At 44.3% G+C, this 20,310-nt stretch overlaps 2 protein-coding genes across 9 annotated transcripts in view; one reads left to right on the top strand and one right to left on the bottom strand.

The window, feature by feature from the left end:
• Positions 1 to 646: 646 nt before the first annotated feature.
• Positions 647 to 20,310, top strand: part of ptrh1 (peptidyl-tRNA hydrolase 1 homolog) — a 28,487-nt gene continuing 8,823 nt past the window's right edge. For 3 of the 7 annotated variants that reach the window (XR_013300220.1, XR_013300221.1, XM_077600120.1), the window contains exons 1-3: positions 647 to 1,108; positions 14,165 to 14,378; positions 14,445 to 14,544. Coding sequence is in view for 3 of the 7 variants with exons in the window: in XM_077600120.1 (XP_077456246.1) it covers positions 1,001 to 1,108; positions 14,165 to 14,378; positions 14,445 to 14,544 (422 nt within the window). In the remaining 4 variants the exon portion in view is untranslated. Of the gene's footprint in view, positions 1,109 to 2,520; positions 2,618 to 10,448; positions 14,379 to 14,444; positions 14,545 to 17,668; positions 17,822 to 18,681 lie in introns of all 7 variants that reach the window. The other 4 variants (XR_013300222.1, XR_013300223.1, XM_077600121.1 and 1 more) reach the window with 4 other exon arrangements.
• Positions 3,386 to 20,310, bottom strand: part of LOC144074035 (uncharacterized) — a 70,951-nt gene continuing 54,026 nt past the window's right edge. Inside the window, exon 6 of one of the 2 annotated variants that reach the window (XR_013300218.1) lies at positions 3,386 to 3,980. Coding sequence is in view for 1 of the 2 variants with exons in the window: in XM_077600118.1 (XP_077456244.1) it covers positions 15,318 to 16,043 (726 nt within the window). In the remaining variant the exon portion in view is untranslated. Of the gene's footprint in view, positions 3,981 to 6,855 lie in introns of those variants that run through there. The other variant, XM_077600118.1, reaches the window with a different exon arrangement.

Genomic DNA, 20,310 nt, shown 5'->3' on the forward strand with positions numbered 1-20,310 from the left:
AGATGAATGAACGAATGATTTTCATTACAGTGGTACCTCGACATACGAGCACCACGACATACGAGCATTTTGAGATACGAGTAAAATTTCGAGCAAATAATTATCTCTAGATACGAGAAAGCCAGGTGGCCAAGACATGAGAGGCTGTTTATCATTGTAGCGCACTTTTTTTTGCCGCATCTCTTTCATACCAATATTAGCGAGTTAGCTTAGCGTTGCGATGTTCTTTGATAGCGCTGGGACACCTCATCTACAGATACTCCGGTCAGAGAGTGAGACGAAGGCACACGGATGATTCTTCAGGCTCTTTTATATCAAATTCAAGTAATTAACAATGTAGAATATTCTTCTTTGACAACACATTAATGGTCAACTTCAATGAACACTGAATCAAGCTCCGCTGGAAACGTTCACAGTGCTCTCTACTAAAGACTACAATTCAAACTACAACTATAGGACCCCAAAATGTTCGCCTAGGTGCCTGAACGAAAAGAACGATATAACCTGCCTTTTTAATGAAAACAACGGAAACATAACAGTGACTGTAATGATAATCTTTCAGTGCCATTAATGGCGCTCTACGTCAAATCCATTTTTATTGGGGGAGGAGGGGTGGCAGTCCGCATGAAGGTACTAGAAGGGAAATGTTAACTCGGTAGTACTGCTCGTGTATTGTGTGGTTGTAGTTCTCAAGTAGTCACGCCAGGTGGATATGTTGAAAGCAGTCGCCTTTCTTGACGAAGAAACAACGCAACACAGACGAAAATGCTACAACGAAATACGTCTTTATATAACATATATATGTTTATGTTGTTACACAACAGTAGTTAGTAATATGGTTTTCAACCGAATTAACAGCCACAACGCAAACATTTTTTAAACCAACGTTTGCCGTCTTTAATTCCACTTCGTCATCAGGCGAATTATAAATCGATTGCTTGTTGGCGTGATTACGTGCCTTTGTTGCATTTTGCGTCCTCCACGGTGCTACTTTTTGACCATGGACCGTGTTTTAAGGAGAATTATCAGACGGTTTTGTTTCAGTGACCTGATTCCCGTGGTAATGAGCAGGGACGCACAAACGCATATACAGGGTCGACGAAGGATGGTGAGTTTTAATATTGTTGAGTGTTGCATGTATTTGGTGTATAACGTGTAGGGAACCTATGGCTCGGGAGCCACATGTGGCTCTTTCGATGGGTGCATATGGCTCTTCGCTAACGTGTGAGCCAAAATATGGAAACCGCAAGTGACAGAGCTGAGATACTACCCATTTACATGTTTTTTCACTTATAAATTCGGAGTATGGCTCTCAAGGAATAACATTAGAAAATATGAATAGTTTATGGCTCTCATCATCAAAAAAGGTTCCCGACCCCTGGTGTAGAATGTCATCATGCTCTGTTTATGGCTCTCATCATCAAAAAAGGTTCCCGACCCCTGGTGTAGAATGCTCTATCTACAAAAGCTTTTCAAAGTGTTGAGTTATGAATGTGTAGAACTGCATTTTTATTTGGTAGCAATTAGATCATTATCCTTATTTTAATGGGGATTATGTAGACTTACAACGTTTTTTTTGACGAAAATGGACATCCAACCCATTCTGGCTCAGTAGGATAGCAGCAAATTAAATTATTTTTTTTATTTGATTAAAAAATTGAGTTTGTCAATGAAAAACCAAGGTCTTGTATTTGACAAGCAGGGAGGATCCTCCATCACCTCTGGTGATTTGCGTTCAAAATGTCTATTGGCCTGGGAGCAATTAAACAAATTACAGTAATACCTCGACTATTGCTGTTAATGGTGGGTCTGACCCCCTGCTAAAAGTGAAAATCCGCGAAATAGGCTATAGAAAAAAAAAAAATAATTATTATTCAGTGCTGAGTCCTAGTAGCAAGAGTGACTTCTGGTTACGAGTTTCAGCATGGATTTTCACATTTTTATGAACTAAAAAAAAAAATCTTTAGTGCTGAGTAGCAAGCAGAAGACGGGAGTTGCTTTCACATTTTTGAACTTAAAAAAATATCATTTACTCGCACATGAGCCACCTGCGCGTCTAAGCCACACCCTTAAAATGGCCTTAAAATTTTTGAATTTTACAATTTCTCGCGTATAAGCCGCCCCAAATTTCACATTTTAATAGTGAGTACAAATGTGTTACTTTGAAGGGAAAATCTTAATAAAAATCCCACGTGGTATTTCTGAGATGCTGTATGAATCAAAAACACCTTATTAGGGTCAATATCATAATTTAATATGCCCGTCTTTGTAAATGCAAAATATCAAATTATTCAATTTGAAGAAGAAAAAAGTATTTTGATGAGATCCTGATGGTTTCTAATTACAGAAATTACAATTTTCTTACCAGAAGTTTAAGATGTTGTGGCAGCCATATTGCTTCTAATGTCAAAATATTTCAATTCTTTCGATGGTTCATATTCCTCCAATAGTTTTCACTTTCAAACAAGAAATAAAACGAAAAAAACCTGAAGTGGAATTTTGTTTTATTTCAAAATCAAGGCTATTCACGTCTGGCCAGTCAGAGCACGTTTACCCAGGTTTAGATGGCAGTGCCCGAGGCAAGATGGCTGTGCCCCGAGCGAGCAGAGACAGGAATGTGAGTTTTTCCACGTTTTATGCAAGATACGTTCATTTTTTCTTAATTCATAGACGTCAAAATAAATTTTGTTTAGCGTTTTATCTGTTTATCTTTTCTTTATTTTGAAATAAATGTCGGCTGCGTCATGACGTCAGGGTGGCATTGCGTCATATCGTCACAGCGCCATTGCGTCATGACGTCATCGGAGCATGGCATCGCCAACCTGCAGTTTCGTACATGTCGTGTTTTTATGCGCATATAAGCCTCACCCTCGATTCAGTCATCATTTTTTTGTCCGACAAAAGTGGCTTCTATGCGAGTGAATACAGTAATAAAAAATAAATAAGCTGCCTCGTGGTGTAGGTTAACTCGCCAGACTTCGTTGCGGGCAGACCAGGGCTCGATTCCTGCAGGCGGCGGTATGATTGGGAGTACGGATGGTCGTTTGTCTCTCTGTGTGCCCTACGACTGACTGACGACCAGTCTAGGGTGTAGTCTGTCTTTTGCCTGAAGACAACTGGGTAAGGCTCCAGCGACCCCCACGACCCTTTGAGGATGGGCGGTATGGAAGATGAATGAATTATTAAATTAAAAAAAAAAAATCAAACATTTCCCCAGGAAAAAATCCACGATGTAGTGAAGCAGCGATAACCGAAGTAGCGAGGTGTCTGTAGAATCTTTTTTTCCATTCATTTTCTGAACCGTTTTATCCCCATTAGGGTCGCATGGGGTGCTGGAGCCTATCCCAGCTGTCTTCGAGCCAGAGGCGGGGGGACAACACCCTGAATCAAGGGGACGGACAACCATGCACACTCACACCCATACCCGGGGGCAATTTAGAGAGAGCAATTAACCTACCATGCATGTTTTTGGAATGTGGGAGGAAACCAGAGTGCCCGGAGGAAACCCACGCATGCAAACTCCACATAGACCGACCTGGATGTGAACCCAGGACCCGAGAGCTGTGAGGCCAACGTGCTAACAACTCGTTCCACCGGACCACCAAATTAGATTCTAATAACAGTAATTCATTCGTCTTCTTTTTATCTATCTTTTGACCGGTTCATTTATAACAGACAATGGTGGATTCTTTTAGGTTTTAGCCACCTGACATGTTTCGTCTTAGTACTCCCGCCTTCTTCAGAGTGTCACTGGTGTAGTTGTGATGCGCCTTAATCAGCTGATGTTCCGTGAGGGAGTGATTTACCTGGGCAACCTGACCTGCGACGTAGGGTAGATCTGGCAGAAATCCTGAATGCGCTCATCCGGACCGCATCCCTCTTAGTCGACGAAGCACTGAATGCCACGGCCTCAGCGGTGGACGTTCAGAAGGGGCTCCACCTTTAAGGCCGAACCTCCATCGATCGTCAACACAGGCAGTCTGGGTGGGGGCAATAATGAGGGACCTTTCATGACCGGCTTGATCGCCAAGATGGCGGCGGCGCACAGGTGCAGCGGCTCTTTGCTCTCTAGTTTGGTGTTTTGTTTTCTCAATCTTTTCGTTATTTACTAACATCTGCAAGGCAAAGTTTTTCTACAGTCGCCAGGATTTCATTACTTTCAGGAGGAGATGCGATATATCCATCACAACACATTACCAACGAACCTACAATATCCCAGAGGACATCTCAAGACCACTGGGATCTCCGTGGATAGTCAGCCCACTCAGAGTACGAGTGCTATTTCTCTATTTAACACACACACAAGACGCACCGCACCAATACACACAGCCAAGCATGGCAAAACATACACCAGCTTAAACATATGGAAACACGCTAAAAACACATTTTTAAAAATGCAACAGAAGCAGAACTGAGTTTGGTTGTACTTTATTTAGCCATTTTACAATGTACTCACGTTTTTTGATCAATCATCACCCACAAATCCATCAAAGTCCTCATTTGTTGTGTCCGAATTGAACAATTGTCCAAATGATTCATCAGAAACGCCAGGTTCCCTCTCTTCGTTGTCAGAGCCACTCACATTGCCATGTGGCTACACAGAAATGATGCCGGCTTTGGCAAAAGCTCAAACAACAGTGCAAGCAGACACGTTAGTCCAAGCGGCCACAATCCATTCGCAAATAGTGGCGTAACTAGCCCGGCGCTGCCTGCCACACTTCGTAAAGCTGTGTTCGCCACCTATCATCCATTGTTCCCATGGCGCTTGCAACTTTGCTTTGAACGCCCGGTTGATGCCGATGTCCAGCGGTTGGAGTTCTTAAGTTAAGCCTCCGGGAATGACGGCAAGCTCAGAGTTCATTTTTGTGACTTGGTTTTTCACCGCTGCTGTTCTTCTTTTTCACTTCAGGCACCTGAGGATTACCCTCAGCAGCGCTAGAGCTGCCACTGGAACGCAGATTAGTTCATCCAGGGAGTTTCCCAGGCCGCGATGGTAGCGTTCGGCCATTAAGGCCGGACAGCGGAGCCATAGGTGTTCAGGGTGGGCAGGGGTGGGAAGAGTGTGTACAAGGGATATGGAGTTCAAGGGCGGTAAGACGGGGAAGGGTCGAAGATCGCCAGTCTGACTTCTTTTGTAACCGCATTTTGATGTTTTCATGGAGAAGGCGGTGTCGGGGATCAGAAGGAGGCAGCTGGTTCCAGGCATGTGAGATGGGCACGCGTGGAGTCGCAAATCAAAAGTGACGCCGAGCCATCACCTCACGTAGCCAATCTGTCATTTTCTCCTCGTCCATCCAGCCCTTTTGGTTTTCCTTCACGATGATGCCGGCTGGAAACTTTTCTTTTGGCATCGTCTTTCGCGGCTGCTCTATTCCCATGTCCCCCTGCATAATTGATGGCTTGAAGTTTGAACTGAGCTTTGTAAGCGTGTCTATTTGTATTATTCATTTTGGGGGGGGCCTTAGAAACCAAACCGAAATTGTTTTGCAATAAACACATGCCCACACCATATACGGGTACTTGGTAGGGGCGTGCCTTTAGCGTCCGACCCCACCCACGTCCGCCACGTCCGCCTTCTCTCTATATAATAGCATACACACGGCGCTTCGCGTTATAAGGCGCCCTGTCCATTTTGGAGAAAATTTAAGACTTTTTAGTGCGCCCTATAGTCGTGAATATACGGTACTACTTCTCGTTGACAAGTGGCCGTGCGTTATCCTATTGTGAGGACATTTGTGTGCATTGTTTTGGGAATATTTTGAAGGAAATACAAAAGCAAACAATCGAAATGTGCATGTGAAAGTCAGGATGGAGGCGTGGCAAATAGAGCCAACCCAGCCGGGAGAAGAAAAGTATCAAAATTTCAAACAAAATTAGAATTAAGTTTAGTGTAAGGTTAGATTAAATTTATTTTTGAGTGTGTCTGCATCGTAATCCAAGTTCATTTTGTTATGTTATGTTATGTTACGAGCGCGTTGCCGTGCAAAAATAAATAATTACAGCGGTACCTTGAGATACGAGCTTAATGCGTTCCGGGACTGGGGTCGTATGTCGATTTACTCATATCTTAAATCAACGTTTCCCATAGAAATGAACAAAAACATTAATTAGTTCCAACCCTCTGCAAAAAAACACCCAAAAACATTATTGGAATGGAAAAACATTTTTATTTGTTCTAATCACCATTTATTAACAGAGTAACAAATAACTAGTGTTTATGATCTTTAATAGTACTAAAATTAGACGGATTTTGCGGAGGGGAGAGAGGGACAGAGAGAGACTTTCTGCACGCGCTTCTAATTTAACAAACACATTTTAATTAACTTGGATTACGATACAGACACTCAAAAATAAGTTAAATCTAACTAAACTTAATTCTAATTTTGTTTTACATTTTTATACCTTTCTTCTCCTGGGTTGGCTCTATTTGCCCCGTCTCCACCCTGACTTTCAGCCGCAGATTTTAAAAGGAACCTATCGAGGGTTGTTTGCTTTTGTCTTCCCTTCAAAATATTCCGAAAATGATTCACACAAATGTCCTCACAATAGGATAACGCACGGCCACTTGCCAACAGAAAGTAGTATACTCCTCTCGTATTGGCGAGCAAGCTCCGCCACGCGTTCTGCACTGACTAACGGGGAAAAAACACGGAACAAATGCAATGCTCCATCTAGTGCTCGTAGAGACATTTACACGAGGGAGTTGCGGCGAGATGTTCTCATAAGCAGTTTTCGCGTAGGCTGTATTCTCGAATATCAAAATTTGTCTCTTATCTCAAGGTAAATATTTGCTCAAAGTATTACTCGTATCTCAAATTGCTCATATGTCGGGGCACTCGTATGTCAAGGTATTACTGTAGTCCAGAGGTCCCCAAACTTTTTCCTGTGAGGGCCACATAACCTTTCCCTTCACTGATGGGGGGGGGGGGGGGAGGTCAGTTTGTAACAGAAAAAGTGTGACGATTGTAGGGGAGCTTAAAAAATTTATTGTTTTCCAGAAAGCCACACATAACCAAATAACCCTTTCCAGGTTCTTTACAGAAAAAAAGTCAGGAAACAAATAATAACACTATTAATGAAATAAATAACTACCGTAATTACTCGAATATAACACGCAGGTTTTTGCTATATAATTAATTCCAATAGTTGGGGGTGCGTGTTATAATCAAGAACTAAAATAAATTACAAATTTTCGATCGAAAAAAGCATTGTCAAACTCACTTTGACGCACGGATTTTACGTCATCTCGTACAGCTGACGCACGGATTTTACGTCATCTCCTAAAGCCGACGCATGGATTTTACGTCATCTCGTAAACCCGATCGAAAATCGGAAAGCCGAGACCACCACTGCCCCCCTCTAGCCTCGTACTCGTCTCAGTTCACCCTCTCTCAGTTCAGTGTTATAATCAATAACTAAAATAAATTACAAATTTTCGATTGAAAAAAGCATTGTCAAACTCACTTTGACGCACGGATTTTACGTCATCTCGTAAAGACGGTGCACGGATTTTACGTCATCGTAATTTCGATCGAAAATCGGAAAGCCGAGACCACCACTCCCCCCCTCTAGCCTCCTACTCATCTCAGTTCACCCTCTCTCAGTTCAGTGTTATAATCAATAACTAAAATAAATTACAAATTTTCGATCGAAAAAAGCATTGTCAAACTCACTTTGACGCACGGATTTTACGTCATCTCGTAAAGACGGCGCACGGATTTTACGTCATCTCGTAATTTCGATCGAAAATCGGAAAGCCGAGACCACCACTCCCCCCCTCTAGCCTCCTACTCGTCTCAGTTCACCCTCTCTCAGTTCAGTGTTATAATCAATAACTAAAATAAATTACAAATTTTCGATCGGAAAAAGCATTGTCAAACTCACTTTGACGCACGGATTTTACGTCATCTCGTAAAGACGGCGCACGGATTTTACGTCATCTCGTAATTTCGATCGAAAATCGGAAAGCCGAGACCACCACTCCCCCCCTCTAGCCTCCTACTCGTCTCAGTTCACCCTCTCTCAGTTCAGTGTTATAATCAATAACTAAAATAAATTACAAATTTTCGATCGAAAAAAGCATTGTCAAACTCACTTTGACGCATGGATTTTACGTCATCTCGTAAAGCCAATCGGATGATGTGTTGTGGGAGGAAGAGGAAGTGGATGAAGGAAGCGTGTACGTTGATAGGATTCTCAACGAAGAGATGTATGAGAGGACAGACAAAGAGAGAGAGGAACTCTTCATTTGAAGGATTCTAATGAATAAATTTGTTTGAACAAAACAATCGTGAAACGAAGAAAAAAAGGTAAGATTTCTGATTTTCGTCAGCGGGAAATTTTAGGTGCGCACTATATTCGAGTACTGCGTTTTTCCAGATTTTTTTGGCCCAAAATGACCTTCGTGTTATTTTCGAGTGCGCGTTATATTCGAGTAATTACGGTAAATAACCCTCTCTGAGATCTTCACAGAAAAAACAGGAAATAAATAACACTATTTATGAAATAAATAATAACTAAATAACTCTCTCTGGGTTCTTCATAGAAAAAAAAGCCATACAACATTAACTTTCTGTTGTGCCATGCACAATCTTAACAAATAAAAGTTCAGCTCAGTTGTCAGAGCAGAATCTCTCTCACGTCAACACTTTGCAGCACAGTGATTGCTGGTGAATTAGGCAGTGGACTCGTAGCGAGGCGGTGAGACCCCTTTTTTCCAACTCCCGGTTCATGCGTCCCATTAGACCGCGAGTTTCGCCCACCATGCTAGGAGCCCCGTCAGTCGTGATGCTAGCTAGCTTTGACCAGTCCAGGTCCAACTTCTCCATGGTTTGGCACACTGTCAAAAATATCCTCTCCCGTTGTAGTCCCTTTGAGACTTTGGAGGGCTGCCAGATCCTCGCATATCTCAAAGTTTGCGCTAACTCCACGAATAAAAAATGAGCAGTTGCGCTGTGTCTTGCACGTCCGTGCTTTCATCCAGTGCTAATGAAAAAAAGTCAAATTCTTTCGTCTTCTGCTGCAGCTGGGCATATACGTTACTCCCGATTTCTTCAACGCGTCTGGTGATTGTACTCGCCGACAGACTTACGGCATTAAATGCATCTTTCTTCTCGGGACACACCTCCTCCGCGACAGCATCCCTACATTTCTTAACAAACTCTCCGTCAGTGAAAGGCTTACCGCTGGATTCATAGTGTCGGCGAAGATTGTATTCTTTGAATACCGCCACCGTCTCTAGACAGATGAGACAAACAGCCTTTTCTTTGCAATGAACAAAAAAATAATCATTTGTCCACTCCAGGTTAAATACCCTGCATTCTGAATCAATTTTTCTCTTACCTAACTTTTTCGCCATTATTCCGTTCTCTCTTTGACAGGGCGGGGCCTAGGATTTTTTTTGGGGAAAAAAAAATCTGGATTTTTTTTTTTCCAAATAGAAAATAAATCCGATGGCATCTCTGGTATTGTTCAGAGGGCCGGGCCAAATGTGCTGACGGGCCGTATCCGGCCCGCGGGCCGTAGTTTGGTTACCCCTGCTGTAGTCCTGCTGTGTCAGAACTGCTCTGGACATCTAAATAATCGTCGAACAAAGGAAAGCATCCAAAACAGATGGGGTTTTCACTCCTATGGCCATAGAAGGAGGAAAAGGCAAGTCAAATCAAGATGGACGCCGCGCGCCTGCTCCATTGTCTTGTCTTGTCCCCCCTCTCTCCTGGAGGTGGAAGGGGAGGGGGTGGACCGACAGAGCGCACGTCCCTCTCGTAGTCTCCTCCGTGCCAAATCCTCTCTACTACTTCCCCCTGGAGGGTTTATTCAAAAATAGGCGGTGACAAACCTTAGGCGGAACAAGGAAAAGAGGAGGTGATATATACAAAAGTAGATGACAGGCCTTGACCAATAGGTGTCAGTAAAATTCTATTCTAGTTGCTAAAGAAAACATGGTAGAATCTAAAAGAATGCATTTCAAATTTCACAACCTGCGATTGGCTAAAAGGCATAACCACCCACCTGTCTGTCCCCTGAGCCTGACATAATGATAAACAGGAAGTATTCACCCATCAACCTGTTGTTGATTTGGGATCAATAGGTCAAATAGCCTGGGAGCTATTGAACAAATTAGGTGCTAATAACAGTAATAAATTAATACATAAAAGTAGTTTGTCATAGAAAAATTTAAAGCTGTACAATAAACAGAAGATAATCACCCATCGCTTGTGTTAATTTGGTGTCAATATGTCAAATGCCTTGTGAGCGATTGAACAAATTGCTAGTTGCTAATAACGGTAAAAAAGTAATAAATGGATGGTTTGTCATGGAAAAACTTAAAGATGTACAAAACAAAAGCTAATAGTTATTGGAAAACCAAAAGCTCTTCAAAACGAAGGGAGGAACACTTTTCCTACACACTAACGTCAGATATTTTATGATTTTCTTTAAACAATTAGGCTACCTCCACTACGTTGGACAGAAGAGATGGTGTGTTCTGGGTGATGAGCTGTGTTGCTTTCACGCCAAACAAATCGTTTTGAATCGTGGCTAAAAAGATTTTGGTTTCCACTGACCAGAGCACCTACTTCCACAGACTCTCCCACCTCAGCTGTAGTTTTTCTTGGTCGATTTTCACTGGTTTGATACTCTGTCCATTTCAATATGCTTGCTTGCACAGTGCCCCCAGAGATGTTTAAAGCTTGGAAAATCGTTGTATTTCCAAATCTGGTTATAAACTTCTCCACAACAGTATCTCGGACCTGCCTGGTGTGTTTCTTGGTCTTCATGATGCTCTCTGCACTTCAAACAGAACTCCGAGACTATCACGGCGCATGTACATTTAAACAGAGACCTATTACACACTGGTGTACACAATGTGCTGCCAATTTTTTATATTTTTATTTTATCCTTGTGTTTAAAGTAGTAGCCATTTGGAGATCACGCAGAACAGTACGTGACAGAAGAAATAGAGAAAATAAAGTAGTAGTAACAGTAAGTACTACTGTAATGAAATTGTAAATCCAGAAATCCTACTCCAGAAAATTTACACCAGCATAGAAAACGTTGAGATTAATCTTTAAATTAAGGTTCTCAGCAAATCATTTTGAATATATATTTCCTAAAATAATGGTAAATTATTTAAAATTAAACTAGAAGTAAAAGTGTGTTCCATGGCATTTTCAGGTATTGTTCTCTAGCCCTCTAGTCTGTCCAAGGCACTTAGAATTTCACATAAGTCTTCTAGTGTTGTTTTTTCTCAGTGTCAGACATCAATCCCCAGCTTTGATAAATTACATTGTTTGTCCAAATGGCTACTACTTTAAACGCAAGGATAAAATAAAAAATATAAAAAATTGGCAGCACATTATAGTACGTACTTGTATTTAGAAATATGTCCAGCGGGGGGCAGTACATGCCGTTATTCCTAAATGAATGTTATCTGTAACGGGCCGAGGTTGAAAAACATGTATACACACGATCCGGGGGCGGGGCGAGCGTGCAAATCCCGTTTCGGCGAAACGTCCGTTCGGTGAACTGTCCGTCCGCCAAACGTCCATCGGCGAAACGTCTTTCAGTGAATCGTCCGGTCACGGATGCTATTCATCATTATCAGTCAACGTTGGAGGATTCAGAGATCATCACTGGATTTCTGGAGTGAGCTTGCTGCACTGAAAGTAAAGGGGCTGAATAATATTGCACGCCCCACTTTTTATTTTTTTACTTGTTAAGAGTATAACATAGCCATTAGATTTTTTTCCACTTCATAATTGTGTCCCACTTGTTGATTCTTTACAAAATGTTTTAATTGTATATCTTTGTTTGAAGCCTGAAATGTGGCGAAAGGTTGCAAGGTTCAAGGGGGCTGAATACTTTCACAAGGCATTGTATATATTTATTCATTCATTTTCTGTACCACTTATACTAGGGGTAGGGAACCTACGGCTCGGGAGCCATATGTGGCTCTTTCCATGGGTACATATGGCTCTCCACTAACCTGTGAGGTTAAAATATGGAAATCATTGGTGAGAGAGCTGAGTCCCGAACGCACTAACAAGAGCGTCACTGCGGCGTCGACACTACCTGTACCCCTATTTTAATCATAATTTTGTTTTTTATTACTCTTCTGCATGCATGATATCATTGATACTGATTTTGTAAGCCACCACATAATAATGTTGTCAAAAGAAATCAGAGACTTTTTGTACGTTAAAAGTGATGAAATGACAAAAAAAATAAAAATTACACTTTCATATGTTTTTACTTTTCAATTCCGAGAATGGCTCTCAAGAAATAACATTAGAAAATATTATTTGTTTATTGCTTTCTCTGTCAAAAAGGTTCCCGACCCCTGACTCATACTCACAATGGTGAGCCAGTGGACACCTATCCTGAATTGGTGCCAGCCAAACACAGGGCATAAGGAGACGGCCAATCATTTACACACTCATACCCAGGGGCAATTTAGAGTACTCTAGTGGCCTACTCTGCATGTTTTTGGTAAAATTGAGTACCTGGAGAAAGCCCAAGCAAGACCAGGGAGAACATGCAAATTCCACAACAGTGGTACCTTGAGATACGAGCTTAATTCGTTCCGGGACTGAGCTCGTATGTCGATATTCTCGTAAGTCGAACAAACAGTTCCCATTGAAATGAACTAAAAACAAATTAATTCGTTCCAACACTATGCAAAAACACCAAAAACAGGATACTATTGGATTGGAAAAAATGTTTTATTTTTTCTAATTCGCCATCTATTAGCAAAGTAACACATAACTAGTGGTTTAATAGTAATAAAATGTGTTTAATAGTATATTCAAATTGGACGGAATTTGCGGAGGGGAGAGACAGACGGACAGAGAGAAGGGGGGGGAATTTCCACGGCAACGCACTCGTAACAAACAAACAAATTTAAATTAACTTGGATTAATATATACAGACACTCAAACATACCTTTAATGTAACTTTACACAAAACTGAATTCTAATTTTGTTTTAATTTTTTTTAACCTTTGTTCTCCGGGTTGACTCCACCCAGACTTTCAGAGGGAGTTTTTAAAAGGAACGCATCAAGGGTTGTTTGTTTTTGCCTTCCCTTCAAAATATTTCAAAAATGACGTGCACAAATGTCCTCACAATACGATAACGCGCGACCACTTTCCAGCTTGTCATGGTGCCTCTTTTCTACAAAATCAGAAAACTTGTCACTTCGCTAGCATGTCTTTGATATCCTTTGTAGCCAGGCGGTCACCCTCTTCCACCTCCTCCTCGCTACTGAGTTCCCGCAACACCTCCAAATGTTCACTCTCCTGGAGCTCGATTAAATCCTGTGTCATTAGTTCTTCGTGGTGCTCGGCAATTAGGTAATTCACATCTACCTCGTTAACCTCCAGCCCCAAGGAATTTCCAAGTCACACGATATCATCCATGACAACGAGCAAGCTTTGTGACACGTACTCCACTCTCTTATTTTTCAATTATTCCGCACTTAATATTGATTGTCAACGTTCGCCTTTTCTTTGCACAACTCTTCTTTCCACCTGTTTGCTTCGGATCCATTGTTCACTTTGTATTATGCATTGACTAACGGGGAAAAAACACGGGAAAATGCAAGGCTCTGCCCAGTGCTCGTAGATATCTGTTATACACGAAAGAGATGCGGCAATGACAGTGTGCTACAATGATAAACAGCCTCTCATGTCTTGGCCACCTGGCTTTCTCGCATCTCGAAAATTTTCTCGTATCTAGAGATAATTATTTGCTCGAAATTTTACTCGTATCGAAATGCTCGTATGTCGGGGTGCTCGTATGTCGAGGTACCACCTGGGATTTTTGTTAAGATTTTCCCTTCAACGTAACATGGTTGTACTCCCTATTAAAACCGTGGATATGGAGGTGAACATTTTGAATCAGGAGGCGGCTTATACGCTAGATTGTAAAATTCAACCATTTTAAGGGTGCGGCTTATATCCGAGTAAATACGGTACGTGTAAAATATATAATGTAAATATTATAAATGTATTGACGTTTTGCAGGACTCGTAACTTTGATCTTTTTTTAGTATCTTGGAAAAGTAATTTGCATACCAGAGGGTTTCGTAATTTCCGAATTTCGTATGTAGGAGCATTAATAAGTAGAGGTATCACTGCATATATGTTCGGTTCTGTCAACTACAGGTCGTTGGTCTGGGTAACCCTGGGATGGAAGGAACACGGCACAGTGTGGGGATTCAGGTAGTTTGTGCCCTAGCCGCTCATCTGGGTCTGGCCGAGCATTGGCGCAGTGACAGGCAGCTGTGTGGCGAGGTGGTTGTGGTGGATGCAAGACGCTTGGTGTTGCTACGTCCCCAAGTGCTGATGAATGTCAACGGCGTGGCAGTGGCCAAAGCTGGTAAAATGCTGTGGAGGTGGACCCTGAGCTCCAGTGGAATGCATTGTGTATTTCCTTTCACTTTAGCCAGCAAGTATGGCGTGCAACCTGAGGATATCCTGTTGGTCCACGATGAGATGGACAAGCCTTTAGGAAAAGTCGCCATCAAACACGGTGGAAGTGCCAGGTTGGTGACTCTCATAGTTTGGGCCAGATAAGATTCATCCAGTAACTCAAAAAATGTGATCACAAAAGAATGTCGGTTGGTCTACCTTTAAGCAATACACTGTTCCTAAATACTAGAATATGACAGCAACACAATAGTAGCAGCACCCAAATTGTACATGGTTTTCCAATTAGTCTCAATTATATTAGTAACTAATGGGATAATTAAGTCTTGGTTGCCGAATGACAAATCATAATAAATCTACAAACAATACTGAAAAATATCAAATTAATTTTTTTGAGAAAAGTAATTTACAAATAATTTCAGCGCATTTTCCAGTCACCTCCTTGTTAGGTCTGTGGTTGCTATTGATGGCGCTAAACATCCAACCCCTTTAGACTTCAACCATAGCATTCACAGCGATCAGTTTAAATTAACTGGATCGTTCTGTTATCATAGCGCCGCGTCGTCGTGGCACGATCGGGAATGGATTCGGACCCAGGCGCGGGGAAGTAGGATTTGACGAGGTATTAGCTTCAAAGCAACATCTTTAATAACTCAGAAGGGATATCACAAAACAACGAGGACTTGTGAAACGGAAGCGATACCAAACCGGAAACAGGAGAACGAGAGGTATCGAGGAGAAAGGTAGCGTGGCTGCATGGCTACTGAATCCACACAGTGGCCTCCAGGAACATGCATGAATTGTGGAACCAACAATGATAATATAACTAATTGGTATTTAAATACTAACTCAGGAAGTCATCAACAGATTGATTCCAGCTGCTCTGCCTCTACGGCAGGCCAGGAGGGACAAAACGGGGCACTCCTGACAGTACCTCCCCTGTGTGTGAACCGTTATCATCGTCCGGAGGGCGTCCGCGCCAGCCCATGACGAGACGTGTGAGTGGCCGGTCCGGCGGGCGTCCGCGCCGGCCGGTGACAAGGCGTGGGGGTGGCCGGTCCGGCGGGCGTCCACGCCGGCCGATGACGAGGTGTGGGCGTGGCTGGTCCGGCGGGCGTCCGCGCCGGCCGGTGACGAGGCGTAGGCGTGGCCGTTCCGGCGGGCATCCGCGCCGGCCCGTGACGAGGCGTGGGAGTGGCCTATCTGGCGGGCGTCCACGTCGGCATTTGGAGAGGAGTGGGAGTAGCCGGTCCGGCAGGCCTCCCCGCTGGTCCCTTAAGTGCTTAGAACGGTCGTCAGGCACCATATCCTGGCTGCTCGGGGGGCCGCCAGCCCCCTTGTCCAGGGGTGCCGGAGAGTTGCTCGCGCCGCCGCCGCCAACCCCCTCGGCCAGGGGCGCCGGAGAGTCGCCCTCGCCGCCGCCGCCAACCCCCTCGTCCAGGGGCGCCGGAGAGTCGCCATCGCCGAGCCCCTCGTTGTCGCCGAGCACCTCGTCCAGGCCCCGGCGGGTCGCCGCCGCTTCCGGGCAGGCAGGAGCTGGGCGGGCAGGAACTAGGGCCAGCCGGCACCGGAAGCCTGGTTCGTGGCTTCGGCACGGGTGTGACTGGCGGCCCATGTGGCAAAGGGAGTTTTTTGCGTGGCTTCGGCACGTGAATTTGGGAAGCTTGGAACGGAGTGGTCGGGCGAGGCGTCTGGACGGGCGTGGTCGAGCAAGTTCTTTGGACGGGCGAGGTCGAGCGAGGAACTTGGTCACGGGTTCGAGCGTTTAGTCCCTCCTTCCGCTTCTCCCTGCGGCGCGGCGCTCGCCGCCTCCTCCGGGAGGACGGCACAGCACACCCGCCGCCACGTGGTGGCCCATTGTAGATGGCCAGCCGACACGGTGAAAGACCTCGCTGCTGCGCCTCCCCACAAAGACAAGTCGGGCGGCGTTCGAAACTCCTCCCCGCCGGCCGCAACGCGGTGGTCCACTGTAGATGGCCCGCCGAAAATGCAAATGCTGGTCGGGGTAATCCAGGTCGGAGTAATCGGAGAAAGAGTAGGGGTCAACTTCCTCCGGTGGAGTGTATCGGAGTCCGAATCGGCTAAGAAAATCACTGTCCGAGTACGACTCTCTAGCATACAAATCAATTCGCTCCTGGTCGTCCTCACCATCAGAAAATTCAGAGTCCCAACCGACAAAGATTTGGCGTTCCAACGGGGCCGATGGGGGCTGGGGATTCTCCCTCCATTGAGGAAAAGACTCGCTGGAGTTTGAATTCAGATAACTTGGGCGATGAATTAGGGGTGTCGGAACTTGGGTATTGTGACTTAGCTGTGCTGGCAGCCCAGTGCGACGGGCTGAGCAAAGGGTGGGTTTAAAGGTGGATGGAGGCTCAGAATTACCTGCTAGTCGGGATTCCTCTGCTGCCAGAACGTCTCTGAGGTGCCCACACCACGGCGTGTCCATTATAAACTCCCTAAAAGATTTTGGGGGGATTCTCGCTGAATCCATGTGGTTGGGGGGCTTCAAGAAGGGTGGCTGGCGTCGACGAGAGCGTCGGCGCGAGCGTGGGTGGCGTCCCGCTGGGTCCATGATGGTCGGATCGTTCTGTTACGATCGTGCCGCGTCGTTGTGGCACGATCAGGAATGGATTCGGACCCAGGCGCGGGGAAGTAGGATTTGACGAGGTATTAGCTTCAAAGCAACATCTTTAATAACTCAGAAGGGATCTCACAAAACAACGAGGACTTGTGAAACGGAAGCGATACCAAACCGGAAACAGGAGAACGAGAGGTATCGAGGAGAAAGGTAGCGTGGCTGCATGGCTACTGAATCCACGCAGTGACCTCCAGGAACATGCAGGAATTGTGCAGGAGCTTGCAGGAATGATCCGACAATGATAATCGAACTAATTGGTGTTTAAATACTAACTCAGGAAGTCATCAACAGATTGATTCCAGCTGCTCTGCCTCTACAGCAGGCCAGGAGGGACAAAACGGGGCGCTCCTGACAATGTCTATCATTGTCAATAGTAAGCCTGCATTAAGTCCGTTATTCGCATGGTAAGTGAAAATGAGGTCGGTATTTTTCCTGGCTGCGATTAAGTGTGATGTGTGTGCACCAATGTACTTGGCACCCCTGAAAACTTCACCCATTATTTCCATTAGAGACTTCCTTTCCTTTGACAAATGTATATGAGTTACCAATAGAGGTCGACCAATATATCGGCTGCCCGATATGTGGACTTTATCCAACATTAGGCAATTAACAACAACAACAACAAAAGCCGAAGTCAATTTGATCAAGCACGTCTATGGGAAACTGCAGCCACGATATGACTGATGGAAAGACACCAGAATGAGACAGAGACTGCAACACTAACCCACAACGAGACACTTGGTTTAAAACACATGGTAAGATTTTGTTTTCTTATTTTAGCAAAAATTAATATGCAATGTTAATTTAGCTTTGTAAGGTCCTAACAAAGTTATGCCCCGGTGGGAACGAAAGTGGTAGTCAGTGAAGGCTCTGAAATGTATTTCTTTAAAAAAGTTGGGCCAAGCGGCCGGTGTGTTAGTGCCGATTAATAAGCTCAACATATGTTCACTGGGCAATTCTAAGATCAAAGTTAGGCTTCGATTGCAAATTAGGAAATGAGTAAAATTAAAAACAGTCAGCTGTTGGACAACTGCAACGAATGTCAAGTAAACCTCACACGGTCTCTTAGGTGTGACTGACACAACATTGGAAAACCCAACGATCGGGATGAAAAAGGGGCAACTTTTTGCGTATAAAATGTAGCGAATCACTTTGGAAATATGTGAGCATGTAGAGTAGCCACCACCGCGGTCCCTGCTGTAATTCTCATGTGACGCCGACTGGCGGCTGAGAGGGGGTTTGGAGTCGGTGGCTACTTTAGTGCTACAGCCGCCATGCAACTCATAGAAGCTAGTTATATAATGGTGAATTTGATTCAAAATACATTGCTCACAAATATTAAAGGAACATTTATTTTTACTGGGCCTGGCATGAAATCAAATAAACCTGTCTGATAATTTTCTTGTTGGTTAAGCAGCCGAGGACGTCGTTGATAGCTTTCAGGTGTATTGATGTTCATGGAATTAACAATAGGTGCACTACAGTGGCAAAATATAAAAATCCCATGATAGTTTTTACACGTGAAGGTCATTTTAAGTTTTTCCCTCTTGATCTTTTTTTTCGCTTGTTTTGCACTCGTTCGGATTTTGGGTTGAGTAATTCTCTCTACTTGCAGTATGAGGGGTTTTCTTACCCTACAGCAAGAATGTTCAATGTGTCTTCCAGCACAACACCCAAAACATGGAGATATCAGGAGACTGCTTATAATGTCTCCAGCCAAAAATCAGGAACAGACTTCATGAAGGTGGCCATACGGCTCGACACTCTGTAGTCTCCAATCATTGTCATACTGGTCCCTGTGCCCACTGCCCAGCACCATGGAGCTCGGACTGGCATTTGCTCAAGCACCAAACTTTGTTTTATCCACTCCACTACTGCCTGGAATAGGGTGCCCCGGACTGCCATTAGGTATCAAGATGAAATCTTTTAACCCATTGTCAGTCCCTACTGTCGAGGAAACAAAAATAGTTTGGCGGGCGTCCAGGGCAGTCAATGAGAAAGCAGATGGCCGGCCGGTCTGGTGGGCGTCCGGGCCAGCAACCAGGCACGTGGCAGGCTGGCTGGTCTGGCCAGCGGGATCTCTCACCCGGGACTGTCTCTGGAGGGGCAACAACGGCTACTCTCCTCACCCGGAAAAAATGCAGGGGTTGCGCAGGCAGCTGCCTTGTCTGGGAAAGATGCTGGCTGGACGCGGCTGGTCGCAGCTGGCCTCATCCGGGAGAGGACGCAGATGGCCTGCCTCGTCCAGCAAAGATGCTAGGCTGGACCTTTATGTTGTTTGTGCCAACGCACCAAACAGCAGCTTTTTGGAGTCCTTGGAAGGGCTGCTGGAGAGTGCCCATCCTGGGGACTCCCTTGTTCTGCTTGGGGGCTTCAAATCTCACGTGGCCAATGTCAGTGAGACCTGGAGAGGTCATTGGGATGAACGATCCCGTTCTATTGTTGGACTTCAGAGCTTGTCATGGATTGTCATTCATGAACACCATGTTCAAGCATATGAGTTTCCATATGTGCACTTAGCACCAGAACACACAAGGCCACAGTTCGACGATTGACTTTGTAGTCGTATTAGCGGACTTGCAGTCGCATGTCTTGGACACTCGAGTGAAGAGAGGGGCTGCGCTGTCAACTGAGGTACATGGTCGATTGGTCGCCGGTCTTTTGGTCGCCGGTCTTTTTGGTCGCCGGTCTTTTGGTCGCCGGTCTTTTTGGTCGCCGGTCTTTTGGTCGCGGTTTGGTCGCCCAAATGATCGGCTGCTGCCATCTACTGTCAATTTATTAAAAAGAAACAAAGCAAATTCACAGATGGTGTTTTTATTGAAGCAATAAAACTTACAAATTCCAGCAACCTTCATTCTCTCTGGGAGAATTTAACACATCGGCTGCTGCCATCGACTGTCATAGGCGTCCAATGAACCTTCATTCTCTCTGGGAGAACTTGCAATGTTGAAATACTTTAGATGGTCATTTTTATCAAACAAATAAAAGTCTTAGTATACTTTTAGCCCGGAACTTTGACATTAAAATAAAAGGCAATAAGTAAAATTAATTTATTAAAAAGAGGACAAAGCAAATTCACAGATGGTGTTTTTATTGAAGCAGTAAAACTTACAAATTCTAGCAGTAAAACTTACAAATTCTGTACAAAAATTACAAATATAAACTTACAAATTATGTACAAAGGGAATTCACAGATGGGAGTTTTTATTACAAATTGTATGCAATGGCTTGCAGGTACTCTACA

Source organism: Stigmatopora argus, chromosome 5 (genome assembly GCF_051989625.1).
Source record: "Stigmatopora argus isolate UIUO_Sarg chromosome 5, RoL_Sarg_1.0, whole genome shotgun sequence".
In the NCBI taxonomy this organism is placed as follows: domain Eukaryota; kingdom Metazoa; phylum Chordata; class Actinopteri; order Syngnathiformes; family Syngnathidae; genus Stigmatopora; species Stigmatopora argus.